Source organism: Tachyglossus aculeatus, chromosome 3, assembly GCF_015852505.1.
Source record: "Tachyglossus aculeatus isolate mTacAcu1 chromosome 3, mTacAcu1.pri, whole genome shotgun sequence".
In the NCBI taxonomy this organism is placed as follows: Eukaryota; Metazoa; Chordata; class Mammalia; order Monotremata; family Tachyglossidae; genus Tachyglossus; species Tachyglossus aculeatus.
In genome coordinates this window covers 49128573-49148052 of record NC_052068.1, presented here as the reverse complement: position 1 = coordinate 49148052, position 19480 = coordinate 49128573, and the positions used below count along the sequence as shown (strand labels likewise).

The window sequence follows — 19480 nt, the reverse complement described above, 5'->3', positions numbered from 1 at the left end:
GACAAAGTGTAGAATTTCAAGACACTAGAGAGGAACCGTCATCCATGAATGTCCTAGAAAGATTTGCTTTAGGCACATAAATGGCAAAATTAAGTTTCTCTTATAAGAAAAGCCATAAGAATTGAGGCTAATGCCATCCAAAAGAAATGTCACCAACATTCCACTTTATTGAGAAAACTTAACAGTGGAACCAAATTGTATTTTGCTTGTTCTGCTTTGGTATGCATTACAGAAAGGCACTTCTAGACTGTGAGCCCATTGTTGGGTAGGGACCATCTCTATATGTTGCCAACTTATACTTCCCAAGCGCTTAGTACAGTACTTTGCACACAGTAAGTGCTCAATAAATACAATTGAATGAATGAATGAACTTCAAGGATAAATTCCAAGGGTGTTCGTGGAGCCGGTGTGAAGATAAGCAGTGTGGATACCAAATCATGAGTGACTTTTGCCAGCAATTTGCTTAACTGGAAAGGAAAATCTTTAGTAAGGGATGTATTAATTTGAAATTCTAAAATCAAAGAGTTTAAAGAGTGATGTCACACAGGATCAAAGTATTGCCAAGAGCCATCTATTCTGTTTGAAACAAATGCTCAGGCTGCCAATCTGTCAATACCGGTTTGACCTCCCCAGCTATCAATGAACCTGTACATATTAACAGAAAACAATACCATCACTTGAAAAGGATATGTATGTTCACATGCACATATGCGTGCACACATACACACATAGGCACACACATACACTGTGAGGAGCAGCGTGGCTTACTGGTAAGAGCACAGGCTTCGGAGCTGGAGACTGTGGCTTCTAATCCCACTCTGCCACTTGTCTGCTGTGTGACCTTGGGCAAGCCACTTCACTTCTCTGTGCCTCAGTTACCTCATCTGTAAAATGGGGATGAAGACTGTGAGCCCCATGTGGGACAACCTGGTTACCTTGTATCTACCCCAGCACTTAGAAAAGTGCTTGGCACATAGTAAGTGCTTAACAAATACCATTATTATTATTATTATTATTATTTTCCCTTAAAAGAGAGAATAACCCCTAGCTCTGCTGGCAAGATTGGGAGTCTAACAGTGGTATAAGAAGTTACACCAGATCCCCTTTTATATTTTATGGGAGTTTTCAGCCAAACAATCCCTGGCCTGATAGCATTTCATAGTTCATTATAAAACAGAGCAGATGTGGGGGAGGAAAAATGTCCAATAAATGACTAATGGTTCCTAGCCATTTGTTGAATCATCTCCCAGAATAAGAAAGTGCCATGGATTGACAGTTTGAAACAGACTGAGTTATAGACCAGCCTGAATCTGGCAAATCCTACTTCTAACTCTGGCAAGGTATGAATCAGTCAATCAATCAGTGGTATTTATTGAGAGCTTACTGAATCCAGAGTACTGAATTAAGCACTTGAAAGAATACAGTGCAACAGAGTTTCATTCATTGATTCAACCGTATTTATTGAACCCTTACTCTGTGTAGAGCACCGTTCTAACCGCTTGGGAGAATACACCGTAACAATAAGCAGGAACATTCCATTCCATTTTTTAGACTGTGAGCCCACTGTTGTGTAGGGACTGTCTCTCTATGTTGCCAATTTGTACTTCCCAAGCACTTAGTACAGTGCTCTGCACATAGTAAGCGCTCAGTAAATACGATTGATGATGATGATTCCCTGCCCACAACAATCTTACAGTCTAAAGGAGAAGACAAGAATTAATATAAAAAAAATTACAGATATGCACATAAGTGCCGTGGGGCTGGGACTGGGGGGATGAATAAATTGTTGCTGATTTGTACTTCCCAAGCGTTTAGGACAGTGCTCTGCACAAAGTGCTCAATAAATATGATTGAATGAATGAATAAAGGGAGCAAGTCAGGAAGTTGGTAGACATGTAAGCTCATTGTGGGCAGGGACGGGTTTATCAAACCTGGTTGTATTGTATTGTCCTTTCCCAACTGCTTACTACAGTTCTCTGCACACAGTAAGCTTTCCATAAATACCATTGATTGATTGCTAGACATGTTCCCTGTCCACAAGGAACTAGAGGGTGAGACAGGCATTAAAATAAATTACAGATATGTACATAAGTTCTGTGGGCCTGAAGGTGGAGTGGATATCAAGTCCTTAAAGGGTATAGATCCAAGTGCAGAAAAGAGAAGGAGTAACATCAGCAACACACTGTTGAATTCTATTATCAAATTTAGTCAGCTGGATAGCACAGTATCCAAAAATTCAAGGATGCACAAAGAGGTAGAAAACAAAATCAATAAGGCCATTTCATCCATTGGGACGCATAAAGGCAGGGTGGTACCAAGATGGCATCAAAATCCGGGCAAAATCAAAATTATTCAGACAGTTTGTGTCCAACATTCATTATGGTTAAAAGAGCTGGACCTTGCATCGGGCCCACATTTAACTTTGCAGCAGTGTTACGGACACCGTTTACATGCAGAATTGAATATCAAAGACCAAGTCAGAATTCCTCTAGACTGTAAGCTCGTTGAGGGCAGGGAACATGTCTACCAATTCTGATGTATTGTACTCTCCCAAGCACTTGAAACAGTGCTTTGCACACAGTAAGTGCTCAGTAAATACAGTTGATTGACTGATACAAATGAGATCTTGGAATGTAGACAGACCACGAGTGACGAAGCAGTGCATGTCACATCATGTCTTTACTGGATATGCATGGAAGAGAAGAAACTTGATTAGGAGGCCCAAATGACTGCTCTGTTGTGAGCTGAAATGGAGTAATTATAGAAAAGATAGACAGGAAAAATAACTGAATCTTAAACTGTGTCATAAAGAAGGAGGCCTGGGAGTCAGAAGTATCTGGATTAAAATTTTGGCTCCACCCCTTGTCTGCTATGTGACCTGGGGTAAATCATTTAACTTCTCTGTGCCTCAATAACCTCATCTGTAAAATGAGGATTAAGACTGTGAGCCCCAAGTGGAACATGGACAATGTCCAATGTAATTAGCTTGTATCAACCCCAGCATTTAGTATAGTGCCTGGCATAGACACCATTAACAAATACCATTGAAAAAAAAAGGTAGGCAGTTGGAAGACAGCTGTAGAAGACAGGTCATCCTGGTGTACAGCAATCAGAAATAGGACTTTTGGGAAGGTAATGAAGTCAAGCAAACAGCACAAGTACTGTGGGGGGCAAATGCAACAGTGCATCAAGGAGAAAATTACTTGCGTACAGTGCAGAGGTTGTCTGTCATGAATTCCTATCACCACACACACAAACCATATGTCAAAATCTTTCAACTTAGGGACAGTTCTCTCTCTCTGTCTCTGTCAGTCTCTCTCTCTCTCTCTCTCTCTCTCTCTCTCTCTCTCTCTCTCTCTCTCTCTCTCTCTCTTCTCTCTCTCTCTTTCTCCAATCCTGCAAAATCCTATATTAGGGAAAACAGACTCACTTTGTCAGATAAACAGTCCTCAGTTCCCCAACTCCTATCTGAAACATGCTGTGAATACTTTTATATTTATCTGTGAATGTATGTGTATAAAAGTATATATATGTGTATATATAAAGGTACCTTTATAATGGATATATAATTCAAACATATATATAATACCAAATCTGCTTGGTTTTACTTTCACAATATCTCTAGAATCACTGCCTTCCTCTCTATCCCAGCTACTACCACAATGGTACAAACACATCATAAACCACCTCGACAACTGCATCAGCCTCCTCGCTGACTGCCCGACTTTCTGTCTCTCTCTTCTTCAGTCTGTATTTCACTCTGCTGCCTGAATCTTTTTTCTAAAAAAATTCTGTGCACATTTCCCCACTGTAAAACTTCCAATGATTGCCCATCTATTTCTGCATCAAACAGAAATTTCTTACCATATGTCTTAGAGCACTAAATCAGCTCTCCTTGCTGATTCCTTTTACAGCCCAACCCACACACTTTGCTCCTCTAACTCTAGCCTACTGTCTGTATCTCAGTCTCATCTCTTTGCCATCAGCCACTTGCTCATGTCCTTCCTCTGGCCTGGAACTTCCTCCCTATTTATATAATAATAATGATAATGGCATTTGTTAAATGCTTATTATGTGCCAGGCACTGTATGAAGCGCTGGAGTGGATACGAGCAAATCAGGTTGGACACAGTCCCTGTCCCATTTGGGGCTCCAAGTTTCTATCCCCATTTTATAGATGAGGTAACTGAGTCACAGAGAAGCGAAGTGACTTAACCAAGGTCACACAGCACACAGGTGGCAGAGCCAGGATTAGAACCCATGACTTTCTGACTCCCATTCTGCTTCTCTATAACCAACAGATCACCACTCCCCCATCTTCAAAACGCTACTAAAAACACATCTCCAAGAAGAAATCCCCAACTAATGCCTCAGTTCCTCATTCTATATTCTTCCTCCCTTCTGTATCACCTATGCCCTTGGTCTGTGTCATTTAAGCACTTTGTTACTTCCTCCACCTCTAGTTCCATAGCACTTATATATATGTCCATATACTCTGCTGCTTCCCCTAGCTGTAATTAACTTTAACATCTGTCTCCCCCACTAGATTGTAAGTTCCTTGAAGGCAGGGATCATATCTGCATATTGTACTCTCCAAGTACTTAATACAGTGCTCTGTAAACATAAGTGCTCAATAAATACCGATTGATAAATTTACACATATATGTGTGTGTGTAAGTATTTGTACAAACACACACATATATATATAAATATATAACTTTTATTGCCATCAGTGTCTTTACCATCAAAGGACTTTCCACCTTTCACTCATTCATTCATTCAATCATATTTATTGATCACATACTGTGGGCAGAGCACTGTACTAAGCGTTTTGGAAGTACAAATCGGCAACATATAAAAACAGTCCCTATCCAACAACGGGCTCACAGTCTAGAAGGGGGAGACGGACAAAAAAACCCAAAACAAGTAGACAGGTATCTACTTAGTAGACAGGTGCCTTCAGACACCTGTCCTATTTAATCCTGCACCCTTGCTTTGAAGGCCATATTTTCCCAGAAGTTAAACCTCTTCAACTTCAGAATTAGTGCTACCTGCCAGTTCTTCCTCCTGAATCCACCTCTTCCTCTCCAGCCAAACAATGACCACCTTGGTACAAGCGTTGGTCATACTGTGGCTAGATTATTGCATTAACCTCTTTATTGGTTTCCTAGCCTCTTCCCCATCTCATCTGAAGTATCACTTAATCCACATTAATCATCTCCTAATAATAGTAATAATAATAATTATGGTATTTGTAAAGCACTTACTATGTGCCAGGCACTGTACTAAGTGCTGGGGTAGATACAAGATAATTGGGTAGGACGCAGTCTCTGTCCCACATGGGGTTCACAGTCTTGATCCCCATTTTACAGATGAGGAGACTGAGGTACAGAGAAGTTAAGTGACTTCCCCAAGTCACACAGCAGATAAGTGTCAGAGCCGGGATTAGAACATAGGGCCTTCTGACTCCCAGCCCCATGTTCTATCCACTAGGCCATGCTGCTTCTCTACTCCAAAGCCTCCACAGGCCTTCTGGGCCTCTTCAGATCAAACAAAAACTCCTTGCGATTGTTTTCTAAGACTCTCCATCATCCAGCCCCACTTTACCCATCTAATCTCTTCACCTGTTATTTCTCAGCTCTCTTTCTTCATTCCTTCCCAGCTAATCTTCTAACTGTTCATTGCTCTCATGCCTTCCATCTCTGTCCCCTTATTCAGGCTCTTCCTCCCCATAGGTATTCCCTCCTCAATTCAGGCAAACCATAGTTCTAGCTTCACCAGTGTAATTTATTATTATGTCTTTCTCCCCAACTAGCTCCTTGAGGGCAGGGATCCTATCTACCAACTCTATTATATTGGAGTCTTCCAAGTGCTTAGTACAGTCCTCTGCACATAATTTAGTGTTCAATAAATATCATTGACTGAGTTCCCCCTCCTCCAACAAGTCGTCCCTGATTAATTTCTCAGTGTCTTAGCCATACAGATACATCAGCCAACCCTAGCACTTTCAACCTTTTTATTTATACCCAACCTCAGGATTTATGTATACTATTTTGACGACTTTAGTTGTAAATATTTTTATATATGTCTCCCCCATAAGAATGCAGTCCTTGTGGTGCTTCTTCTGTCCTTCCCCAGGACCTGGTGCAATGCACTCTACCAAATAGGTGCTCAGGAAATAATTTTACAACTATTTCTTGTTGGAATTTATGATATTTCATAAGATGAAGTTCTAGTTTTTAGCTGGTTAGATCTGGGATACCATGATCAGTTTAATTTTTATCTCTTTTATTGCAATCAGATCTTAAGTAACAATACATTTGGATATGTTGCCCAACTCTGGAGCATTTCCATGGAAAATTCAGAACGCCAACTGATACTACCTCCTATTGGTGTATAGAATAAAATAGAAAGAAAGTATTTTGTAAGGGAAACAAAATGAAATTTATAAGGAGAAAAATGTCTAGAAACATAGAAATAAGTTGGTAGATGCTGCCATCTTAGAATAATACATAATATATTCTAATAAAGTATTCCAATATTCTAAAGTATTCTAAAGTAAAGCATTCTAATAAAATATAAATGCTGCCATCAGTATAATACATAATATATTCTAATAAAATATTCTCATCTCAGATTCAGGGGCTTTGCAGTTTTGAAGTGATTAAACACCAGGGATTCCTCTGTCTGTGGCAGGAGCAGAGTTGCCTAGTAGATATAGCTCAGGCTTGGGAGTCAGAAGGACCAGGGTTCTAATCCTGGCTCAGCCATTTGTCTGCTGTGTGACCTTGGGCAAGTCACTTAACTTCTTATCTGTAAAATGGGAATTAAGACTGTGGGCCCCATGTGGGACATGGACTGTGCGGAAGCTGATTAGCTTTTATCTACCCCAGTGCCTGGGACATATTAAGTGCTTAACAAATACCATAGAAAAAAAGAGGAGCATCTGGCCAATCACCATCTAGTGGTATCAAGGCAGCTTTTTATGTCCACCCCGACATCTTCTCCAATCTTACCCTGGGCCAGCTCTCTGTGGCTCTCAAGATATTTGAGTGCATTAAAGCTGATGGTAAGGAGTTTCTGTTTGATGTGGAGGTGGATGGACAACCTCTGGAGGTTCTTGAGAAGTGGGGAAACATGGACTGAGCAGTCCATCTTTCAGGAATCATGGAAACTCAACTAACCAAATTGAACAATTTTATAATGCTTCTCAATTGGTTTTCTTTTTATGATTCTGTAATCTGTGGTAAGAAAATAATTTTTTTACAAATCACATTGCTTTTTTCATGTTTGAGAGAGCATTTTTACTACTAGTAGCAGTCTTTATGAGTTATGCTGGGAAGGAGATTTAACATGCCTCTGTAGATTTAAGTATATTTCACCTCAAGCCATGTCTTTTTTTAAAAAAAAAAAAAAGAAACTCATGTCCAGAAAATTATGATAGGGTCATGAGTCTACTTGGGATAAGTTTAATATTAAATAGTAATAATAATAATAATTGTGGTGTTTGTTAAATGCTTACTATGTGCCAGGCACTATACTAAGCACTGGGGTAGATACAAGCAAACCTAGTTGGACAAAGTCTCTGTCCCACATGGGGCTCACAGTCTCGATCCCCATTTTACAGGTGAGATAATTGAGGTACAGAGTAGTGAATTGATTTGCCCAAGGCCACATAGCAGACAAGTGGTAGATTCGCGATTAGAACCCATGACCTTCTGTCTCCCAGGCCCGTGCTCTATCCACTACCCCATAATATATTGGAGATTAAGCCACACAGACAAGATGAGTGTTTTGGAGCCATCGGGCCTTCAAGCCCATCCCAGCAAAGCTAATTTTTACAAATTTGTTTACAGTCTTTTAGGTTTTTCGCTAGTTTGACCCCCACTAGCCATCATCTTACATCTGTTTTGGACCCAGGACAATTCCTAAAATCCAGGCAAGCTGTTATCAGGGTGACTGGAGGAGCAAAGGGTTAACAGGAATGTGCAAGAGGATGCAGTCTCATGGCATATATACCCTGTCGCCCCATCCTCACATCTTTCATCTCTATTCTGCTTAATTATGACAAAAGAAATACCAATATAGAATACTCCCTCAGAATTAGCCTTTGAGTCACCTAGCCTTAGGAAAGGTAAGCCACACATGGAATTTGTGATTATTTTAAAAATCTCATGTGACCTTTTCCCAGTGAAAACGTATCTTCCTTTACTTTAGAAACTACACCAGAGCGATGCAGCCCTTGAATTCATGAGAGTGTTATTTCGAAGAGTCTTTAAAGACTGGGAATTATTCAAGATTCATTTCCTCCTCAAAGAAAGGAGAATTTCAATGACAAGAGCTGCTTTTATGGCCTCAAACCAGTTTGGAATTCACTGCACATTCTCAACACTCAGCATAGATATTCGAATGACAACTTTGGGTAGACTGGTTGTTCACAGGTTCTCAGTTCGGAATTTTCAGAACAGGCTTATCTTTCATTCTTGACAGAAGATTCCATCAGGTTGAAATAGATGCAAAATATAAGCGTATATGTAGGTTACCAGCCATACATTTCTTCTCTCAACTTTTTCTGCCTTGCAGGGACAGGAATTTCTCGTATTTTCCTGCTTCATCAATCAATCAATGGTATTGCTTGAGCGCTTACTCTGTGCAGAGCACGGTACTAAGCGCTTAGGAGAGTGCAGTACAACAGAGTTAGTAGACATTTAATGACACAACGAGCTTACAGTTTAGAATCTTCAATGAAATATATTGTTTTAATTGCATATAAACCTTTAAATGTTTCCTTTTAAACAGTCTTCCCTTTTCCAAGTAGTCTCTCTTCTAGTTGGCCTTAAATTTTATGTTAATTTATCCACCATTTTCCTCGTATTTTGGCTTTGTGCCAGACCTCCCGCGCTGTAACACAGCAGACTTCTGTGTTATGGAAAGTAAGCTCAGGAAAACTAGGAAATAGAACAGCTGTTAATAACAACGGGCCAAATAGTGTCTATAGGAGCAGTGATAAATGATAAAATTAAAGATGGCAGTCCTGCCAATGATGGCTGTCAGCTCCTATGACCATTCTGCTAGCTGACAGTACTGATGCCAGATAGACAATGCTGTCAGCTTTCAAAATCCTACTCAGTTGCTTGTAATAGAATTGAAAGTATTTTTTCCTTTTATTGAATACAAGGAGGAAAAGTTATTCCAATGCATAATATCTGTGAGCATCTATTGCGTTCAGTCTGAGGGCATGGAGGTTTTGGATATTTCAGCCAATCAATGGTATTTGTTGAGTGCACACTATGTGCAGAGCACTGTACTAAGTGCTTGGGAGAGTACAATATAACAGAATTAGCAGACCCATTCCTGCCCATAATGAGCTTACAGTCTAGAGATATTTGAATTAAATAGGTGAAAACATAACTGCTTTCCCCAAGGAGAGCTTACCATTTAAAGGCAGATATTCAGGATGCCTTAAATATTACAGTGAAAATTGTTAGTTGGCGTAAGTGGAAAATATGAGTTACTCTCCCCCTACCTCCAGTCTTTGCCTCTCTAGTGCATCATGCCAGTGTTGAATCAAGAGCTTGCATGTCAGCACTGTATAACTGCTTGTTACAACCATTCTTTATGGCCCTTCATCCTCAAATTTTGTCCATGTAATCTGCCCTTAAACACACAGAAGAAATGAGAGTTGATGGGTACAAGATCCAGGCAGTTCAGGAAATGGAGTGGAACATCCCACAAGGAATTTACAATCTGGGAGAGGGAGACCAACATTAATATAAATAAATCATAGATAGGTACCTAAGTGTTGTGTGGCTGATGGTGGGGTGACTATAAAGTGCTAAAAGGGTACAAATCCATGTGCATAAGTGATGCAGAAAGAAGATGGAGTAGGGGAAATGATGGTGTAGTTGCGGAAGGCCTCATGGAGGAGATGTGATTTTAATGAGGCTTTGAAGATGGGGTGAGTGGTGTTCTCTTGTATATGAAAAGAGAGGGAGTTCCAGATCAGAAGAGGACATGGGCAAGGAGTCGGACGCAAGATGGACAAGATGGAGACAGAATGAGCATTTTGGTGTTAGAGGAACAAAGAGTGCGGAACTGGCTGTAGAAAATTAGAGAGGTAAGGTAGGAGGGGGCAAAGCGATTGAGTGCTCTAAAGCCCAGATCCGTCTGACTCCAAGGCCCATGTGAACAGAGAGTTGGAAGAGAGGAATTCGAGGGAGCGAGTGTAGGCGACTCACCCTGGGAGTTTGGAAAGGAAGAATAGGAGGGAGATGGGGCGATAACTGGAGGGGGCTGTGGGGTCAAGGGAGAGTTTTTTTTAGGATGGAGGAGACGTGGGCACGTTTGAAGGCAGAGGGGAAGAAGCCGTTGGAGAGTGGGGGCAACCACTCACTCGCTGAAATGAAAGTTAAGGTCTTTAAGGGAAGATTAAATCCCTTAATAGTTAAGGGAAGTTAAGTTAGTAAAATTTCTGGCACATAGTAAGTGCTTAACAAATACCATTTTTTTAATACCATTTTTTTCTTTTTGAAAAAGGAATAGCTGGGTGGGAGTACCCTGTGGCACCTCAGATCTTTTTTACCCTGGACCTGTTGGACTATGTTCATTGTCTTTTATAATGTGATTGATTGATAGATTTTATTTTATCTTTCCCATTGTTTCTCCCGCCAAATCTTTCCTTTTTTTAGAGTGTGAGCATCTATCATTGGCAGGGACAGAATTAAACTCTCACGTTGTATTTTTTTTCTGGGGCTCTGTACAGTGCTCTGCACGCAGTAAGCACTCAATAAATTCTGATACTACTACTACTACAATCAGAAAAGTCATTAAGGCCCAATAAGACAGTCAATCAATCAATGGTATTTATTGAGCCCTTGCTATGTTCAGAGCATTGTACTAAGCATTTAACGGTGTGCAGTGCAATAGAGTTGGAAGACATGATACCAGCCAACAAGGAGTTTACAGTTTAGTTGGGGAGATAATAATAGTAACGATGGCATTTGTTAAGTGTTTACGATGTGCAAAGCACTGTTCTAAGTGCTGAGGTGGACAATGAAGTAAATTACAAGTAGGGAGAAGCAACGAAATATAATATATATGCTATAAAATAATGTATCTGCAGGTGTTGTGGGGTGGGGATAGATGAATATTAAAGTGCTTGTGGGATAAAAATGCGTAAGTGCGGGTAAGTGCGGGTGATGGAGAAGGAGAGAATAGGATGAGGAGGTAAGAGATTAGTCAAGGAGGGCTTCCTGGAGCAGAGATGATTTTAGTAAGGCTTTGAAAATAAGGAGAGCAGTGGTCTGTGTGGTCTGTTGGATATGAAGGGGAGAGAGTTCCAGCAGGAGGGAGAGTGGGAGCAAGAGGTCGGGAAGGAGGGATGAGATTAAGGCATAATCATCAGATTTGTGGTAGAGGTGTGAAATGTGGGGGCTGTTTGTAGTGGGAAGGGGATCAAGGGTTTGGTGGGAGAGGGAGGACTGATCGAGTGAGTGCCTTAAAGCCAATTAGCATTGACAGTATAATCTGTGTGGCATAGACCAAAATTATGAAGCTGGTGTCTGGGTGTGTGTGTAATGGATTACACATGTACCCACACCCACTTATTTTATATGCAAGTCTGTATGTCCTGTATATTCAAAGGCGATGATTTGGGGAGTCACACTAGCTGTTGGCGTGACTGAAAAGTCCAGTGTGTCAGTCATAGTTCCATGCCTTCTAGGCTTTCTCTCAACAGAATGGCAAAAGGAATCATCTTGAGCTATGAACCTGAGGTCAGTGAATCAGAGTCATTTCCTACAAAGGCATTTTGAGCTTAAGTGGGCACATTCTTTAATGATTGATCGATCACATAGAGCATTTTATTTAAATTGTGTACTTGCAAACTGGACTTCGCCTAAATTATTGTACCTACTTCAAAGAGTCATTATTCCAATTTACTTTTCCAGTAGAAATTATATTTTTCCAACTATTTTGAAGTCAGTTGGGCCTTAAACTTCATGATGGCATAGTTTTTTGGGTGGAAATGGTGATTGGAAATATGCTGTCAAGTGACTGTTAATTTGATCCAGAAATTAACAAATAAGATTTACAGTCTAGTTTAGGTTGCATTTTTTTCCACCTTATATATCTGCACAAATTATATCAAATGCTGTATTGAATCATTATAACTTGAAAACGTACTGATTTTGCTTGAAAAATTTTTAACTTCCTTTGTTTTCTATTAGGTTGGTCTTTGGAATGCTGTATCCTGCCTATTATTCATATAAAGCTGTGAAGACAAAAAATGTGAAGGAATATGTAAGTCCAGTTTTGCCTCTGCAGTTTTCTTGAATACTTTATTTCAGTGGGTAGTAAACTTTGAAAATAATGATACATTATTTTTTACTATATTTCCTATGCATTTACTTTTACACAGAACAGTATACTAAGTAATGGGGAAAGGTACAGGGACATTACTTCAATCACGGTTCCTGACATCGTGAAGGCCTCCCATCTAAAAGGAGATAACCTGATAATGGACACGAAGGGAATATAATAATCAGTAATATTTACTGAGTGACTATTGTGCAGAGCACTGTACTAAGTGCTTATGAAAGTACGTTAGAATTACTAGACAAGATCTCTGCCCTCAAGGACTTAAAGTCTATAATGGGATACAGACACTGAAATTAAATACAGATAGGAGGAAGAAAGAAAGGGGGATGTGTACATGAGTTAGTGTTAAATAGTGTGGTATGTAAGATGGGTATATAAGTGCCTTCCTTCCCAGACTGAGCCCCCTTTTTCCTCTCTTCCTCCCCATCCCATCTGCCTTACCTCCTTCCCCTCCCCAGAGCACTTGTATATATTTGTACAGATTTATTACTGTATTTATTTTACTTGTACATATTTACTATTCTATTTATTTTGTTAATGATGTGCATATAGCTTTAATTCTATTTATTCTGAGTATTTTGACACCTATCTACATGTTTTGTTTTGTTGTCTGTCTCCCCCTTCTAGACTGTGAGCCCGTTGTTGGGTAGGGGCCATCTCTATACGTTGCTGACTTGTACTTCCCAAGCACTTAGTATAGTGCTCTGCACACAATAAGCACTCAATAAATACGATTGAATGAATGAATGAATGTGATCTTGGAGGTGTGAGTATGTAAATCAGTAAGTGGTGCAGAAGTGGCAGTGGGTGGAGGACATAAATGTGGAGAATTGGAAATTAACTGGGGAATGTCTCCTGGGGAGATGTGATTTCAGAAGGGCTTTGAAGATGGGAATACCTGTGGTCTGTTGTGTTTGAAGGGAAGGTAGTTCTGGGCTTGGGTGGAGGGCATGGGCCAGAGACAGACTAGGTAGGCTGAGGGGAACAAAGAGTGTGAGCCGATATGGAATGGATAAATAGGAAGGTGTCAGATAAATGATGCAGTGCATTAAAGACAATGGTCAGTAGTTTTTGCTTGATGCAGAGAGGAATGGGCAACCATTTAAAGTTTTGAAGCATGGAGAGAGGTGTGCAGAATATTTAAAGAAAATGATCCAGGCAGCAGTTTGAGGTATGGACTGGTGAGGGTGTAGACTGGAGAAAGGGAGACCAGTGAGGAGGCTGATTTAGTACTACCACTAGGATAAGGTCTAATGTGGCAAGTTGCTTTGGTGGAAATGAAAGGTCAGATCCTGGAGGTGTGATGGAGAAAAAATTCATAGGATTTGGTGACAGACTGAACATGGCACACAGTAGCACTCAGGAAATATCATTGTTTGCCCATTGAATGGAAGGGAGGAATTAAGTATAGTGCCCAAGTTGCAAGCTCCAGAAACAGTGAGGATGGTGGTGTTGTCAACTTTCATGGGAATATCAAATGGACGGGTGGATTTTGAAGGGAATATGAGGAGTTCAGTTTTGGACATATTGAGCGTGAGGTGCAGGCAGGACATCCATGCAGAGATGCCATAGAGGCAGGATGAAATAGAAGATGGTAGAAATACATTAGGCCTAGCAAGATAGATTTGGGAACCATCTGCACAGAATTTGTTGTCAAAGAAGTGGGAGCAGATTTGCTCCCCAAAGGAGTGATGGTTGAAGTCAGAAGAGATGGGGACCCATAACAGAGTCTTCATCATCATCGTCATCATTCATTCATTCATTTAATCGTATTTATTGAGCACTTACCATGTGCAGAGCACTGCACTAAGCGCTTGGGAAGTACAGTTCGGCAACAGATAGAGACAATCCCTACCCAACAACGGGCTCACAGTCTAGGAGATACTTAGAAGATATGATATTCCTTCACACCCTTGGGTTCAGTGATTAAGGCCTCTCACATTCTCCAAGCAGTGAAACCCGAGTTTTTAATCATCAATGGTATTTATCCAGTGCTTAGAACAGTGCTTTGTGCAGAGCACTGTACTAAGTGCTTGGAAACTACACCCCCTTCTCCTTGGTTTCACTGGCACTGTCCTTTCCTGGTTCTCCTAACTCTCTGACGACTCATTCTCAGTCTTTCACAGTCTCCTCCTCTGCCTCCAACCTCATCATTGTGGGAGTCCCTTCAGGCACATTCCTGGTCCCTCTTCTATTCTCCATCTACAACCACTCCCTCGGAGAACTTATCTGCTCCCGTGGCTTCAACTACCATCTCTTTGAGAAGTGGTGTGTCCTAGTGGAAAGAACACAGGCTTGGTAATCAGAGGACCTGGGTTCTAATCCCTGTTCTGCCACATATCTGCTGTGTGATTTAGGGCAAGTCACTTAACTTTTCTGTGCCTCAGTTTCCTCATCTGTAAGTAGTATGGCTTAGTGGCGAGAGCATGGGCTTAGGAGCCAGAGAACGTGGTTCTAATTCTGTCTCCACCACTCGTCTGCTGTGTGACCTTGGGAAAGTCACTTCATTTCTCTGTGCCTCAGTTACCTTGTCTGTAAAATGGGGATCAAGACTGTGAGCCTCATGTGGCACAGGGAAAATGTCCAACGTGATTACCTTGTTTCTACTCCAATGTTTTGAACTGTGCTTGGCATATGGTAAGTGCTTAACAAATACCTATTATTGTTGTTATTATCATTATTAATAATAATACCTATTCTTCCTCTTACTTACACTGTGAGACCCATGTGGGACCTGATTGTCTTGTATCTATCAGTGCTTAGTTCAGTACTTGACATATATTAAGCACTTACTATGTACCAGTTATTATTATGCTGATAATTCCAATATCTCCATCTCCAATCCTGATCCTTCTCTTCTGCAGACTCAGTATTTCCTTCTGCATCCAGAACATCTCTACATGAATGGCAGCCAACATGTGAAACTTAACACATCCAAAACAGAACTGTCACTAATCCCTGTTCTCCCCTGATTTTCCCATCACTGTAGATAGTACCACCATTGTCCCTGTCTCTAAAGCCTGTAACCTTGGCATTACCCTTGATTCATATGTCTTATTCAACCATTGTATTCACTCTGTCACCATATCCTGTTAGTTCTACCTCACAACATCATTACTCTCCATCAGAACTGCAAGTATGCTGATCCAAACACTTCCTGTCCCACCTATGCTAATGCATCAGCCTCCTAGCTGACTTCTTTTCCTCCTGTCTCTCCCCATTCCAGTCCATACTTCACTTTCCTGCTCAGGTAATTTTTCTAAAAAAAAGTTAAATCTACATCTACCAACTCCTCAAGAATCTCCGGTGGTTGCCCATCCACCTCTCCATTAAACAAAAACTCCTTACCCTCAGCTTCAAAACCACTCAGTTGTCCTGCTCCTTCCTTCCCAATCTCACTGATTTCCAACTACAATCCAGCACACTCACTTTGCTCCTCTAATGCCACCCTATTAATGTTCCTAGATCTCATCTCTCACCATCAACCCCTCACTCACATCCTGCCTGTAGCCTAGAACACCCTCCCTGTTCATATCCAACAATCACTCTCCCCACCTTCGAAGCCTTAGTCAAAGCATATCACTTGCAAGAGGCCTTCCCCAACTAAGGCCTTATTTCCTCTTTCACCTCCTTCTGCATTGTCCTTGCACTTGGATTTGCACCCTTTATTCACCACTCCCTCAGCCCCATAGGTACGTATCCGTAATTTATTTATATTAATGCCCATCTCCCCCGTAGATTGTAAGGTCCTTGTGGGCAGGGAATGGGCCTACCAACTCTGTTATATTGTACTCTCCCAACTACTTCGTAAAGTGCTCCATACACAATAAGCACTCAATAAATTCAGTTGATTGGTTGGTTGATTCTCAAAATGAGAAGTTGGAACCCGTGGACCCAATATCAGCAAATCCAAATTTTGTTCCATAGTGTGTCACTGCCTCATTAGGTGACCTTGGATAAATCATTTCTTTAATTTTTTATCTGTGAAATGAGAGTGTAAATCACTTTTTAACCACCTTTCGTTTCAGTAAAATTCATAATTCAATGCTGTAAAGGGGGAGAGAGCCTCAGTCAAAAATGATTATAGGTACAAAATAGATCACTTAAGGAAATATGGACGTTCCCTTAGAAATCTTGGATATACAGATAAAAAATGAGTAAATTAAATTTTGTAGTTATGAACTAGTAAAATAAGATATTTTGGGAACATCTAAAAGAAAATCTTATTTTTATAAAAGTTTTACACAAGATGATAATAGAAAATTTGTAGTGTTGCTGAGTGTGTTGAATAAAAAGTAAAACTTTCCTGTGGATTTGAAAAATAAATATTTTTTCAGGCTGTATCTAACCTTGATGGATGATTTGTCAGTTGTCTAATTCCAGTTTCTTTGCAATATTTAATACCCTGATTGTTTTGTCTGTCCCTTAATAAAATCTATGGATAGCTATATTCCTAATACTTGGCGCAGGACACATAGATAAAACAAAGGCAAAAAACAAACATTAGGACCATAAAACAATATCTTTTTCATTTCACTGTCAAATTTTCAGGTGCACCTGTATTTTACATTTTACAGTTTCTAATAATATGTAATTTATAGATACATTCCCAGTAACAAAACAAATATAAATCCAAATACAGAATATTCCTCTAGAACCAGAAGCATCTGACTCTTCTTGCTAGCAATTATTGAAGTGTTTTAAATCCTTTTTTGCAGATCACTCTTTGATTTATGTTGATTAAAAGTCTGAATCTCAGTCACCGTTGAAGGTGCTTTCAGACAGATTGGTGTTGTGAATCCTTAATAAATCACTTTGCGGATCTATTCAGCATTGTTTTTCATGAAAGCTTGGCATATTAAAAGGGGTTGACATTGTTTTTAAGATTTATTTGACTACATGACAAGGGCAATATCAGCAAAAGCCCTGGAAAGGCAAATTTCTTTGGTCTTCAATTTTTAATATCATTTCACAATGAACTTAAGTTGACTTTTTTTTTATTTTAGAGAAATGCAATTGAATATCTAAGTAAAATAATGTTTACTACAAGTAGGGATGATATTTTTTGTCATCAAAAATATTGAAGTGTCATTTAGCCTGAATCTGGTTAGTGAAGTTAGGGGCAAAGCTCACACCTAATTACTCCTATCAAGTCTCTTTACAATCTACAGCTCCTTAGCATACTATTCACAATTTTCCTAGCAGAATTTCTGTTTGAATAAAAGAATGTTTTTTTTTCATTTCCTGTTGAAAGCATCTTAACTGTTTCTTCCATTTTGCTGTGTGTGTGTGTGTGTGTGTGTGTGTGTGTAAAACCTTAGAGTAAGCGTTCCTCTCATATGATAAAATTTGGAGCTGTTTTGCCCTGAACCATTGAACTAGAGCCCAAATTACTGTTCTCCCTAGGTTTGCCATTACCCAAAGCTGTAAGCTCGTTGTGGGCAGGGAAAGTTTCTGCCAATTGTGTTATATTGTACTCCCCTAAGCGCTTAGTACAGTGCTCTGCACAAAGTAAGCACTCAGTAAATATGATTGACTGAGGTATAGTGTTAAGAACTTCCTCTAGGACCCAGTGGATAGTGCTAGTTAGGCCCCAGTGGCCACAACTGAACCAAACTCCCAAAAAAGGGAAGACCAAAATGAAGATTTAATTAATAACACCAGTGATATCCCATCAGGGATTACTATAGAAGATGATTACAGGAGAATATTTATAGCTCCAGAAGTTAAACAGGTTTACCATTACCAGGTTTACCATTACTGTCTGAGAGCTCTACTTGGGGACAATTTGAGGAACAAGGGTTAAGCTAAAATTATCCACCACTTAAGCTCATAACCAAATTAACCCAAACTAATTTCCTTTGTGCCTGAGGCATTGCTTTGTTAGAGAAATACATTTCCACATGCAGGCCTTTCTGGCTGGATCTCCAAAGCTGAGAAGCACCTTTCCCCCTAACAGCCAGCTTCCAAACTGAAAAAACTTCCTGCCTCAGATTTGCTTACTTGGCATTTTTATGGTATTAGTTAAGCTCCTACTATGTGCCAGGCACCAAACTAAGTGATGGGGTAGATACAGGATAATTAGGTGAACACAGTTCCTGTCCCACACAGGGCTTGAGGTTGGGAGTAGGGGGGCTTGTGGAGGGTGATGGGAGTGGTTAGCTTTTCATCCTGTTGGCCAAAAGCCAATCCCTTATCAGAATATTCATTCATTCATTCATTCAGTAGTATTATTAAGTGCTTTCTGCGTGCAAAGCACTGCACTAAACTCTTAGGAGAGTGCAGTATAACAGTAAACAGACACATTCCCTGCCCACAACAAGCTTGCAGTCTAGAGGGCGTGATCCCAAACAACCCTGGAGGATGGGCCTGGGTTAAGCCATTTTGTGATTTTATCTTCTAATAGAATGTAGTCACTACTTTTAGTGAACTTCTGTGTGTGAACAGTTGAAAAGGGAATTATAACTCAGGAAATAATATCAGTAGGAGCCTTTCTATAGATTTAGACAGGCAATAGTTGTACATATTTTATGTATCAGGATAGAATTCCTTCCTTTCTACATCTCCTATGTATGCTTTTGCATTCAAATCCCCAAGAAAAGCAGCATGGCCTAGTGACTAGAGCACAGGCCTCAGAGTCAAAAGGGCCTGGTTTCTAATCCCGGCTCTGCCCCTTGTCTGCTGTGTGACCTTGGGCAAGCCACTTAACTTATCTGTGCCTCAGTTCCCTCGTCTGTAAAAAGGGGACTAAGACTATGTGCCCTCTGTGAGAAAAGGACTATGTCCAACCTGATAATTTTATATCTATTTCAGAGCTTAGGACAGTGCTTTGCATATAGTAAGTGTTTAACAAATATTATTATTATTATTATCCTCACCCCAGGGCACTAATGTACATATCTTTGCACTCTGTTGCCTCAAGTATCTGTACTTTATTTTATTGTTTCTCTCCCTGACTAGATTGTAAGCTCCTTATGGGCAGGGGTCATAACTACCAGTGGTATTGTACTCTCCCAAGCATATAGTACAGTGCTTTAAACACAGTAGGCACTCAATCAGGACCATTGATTGATTGATTGGATTGATTTGCAGAATTTTATGAA

The 19480-nt window shown here is 40.2% G+C and overlaps 1 protein-coding gene across 2 annotated transcripts in view; it reads left to right on the top strand.

Annotated features, from left to right (window-relative positions):
- The window catches only part of REEP3 (receptor accessory protein 3), a 118339-nt gene that overhangs the window by 44303 nt on the left and 54556 nt on the right, over positions 1-19480 (top strand). The window contains exons 1-2 of one of the 2 annotated variants that reach the window (XM_038743531.1): positions 10086-10116; positions 12227-12299. In XM_038743531.1, coding sequence (XP_038599459.1) covers positions 12240-12299 — 60 coding nt within the window. In that variant the 5' untranslated portion in view covers positions 10086-10116; positions 12227-12239. Of the gene's footprint in view, positions 1-10085; positions 10117-12226; positions 12300-19480 lie in introns of those variants that run through there. The other variant, XM_038743530.1, reaches the window with a different exon arrangement.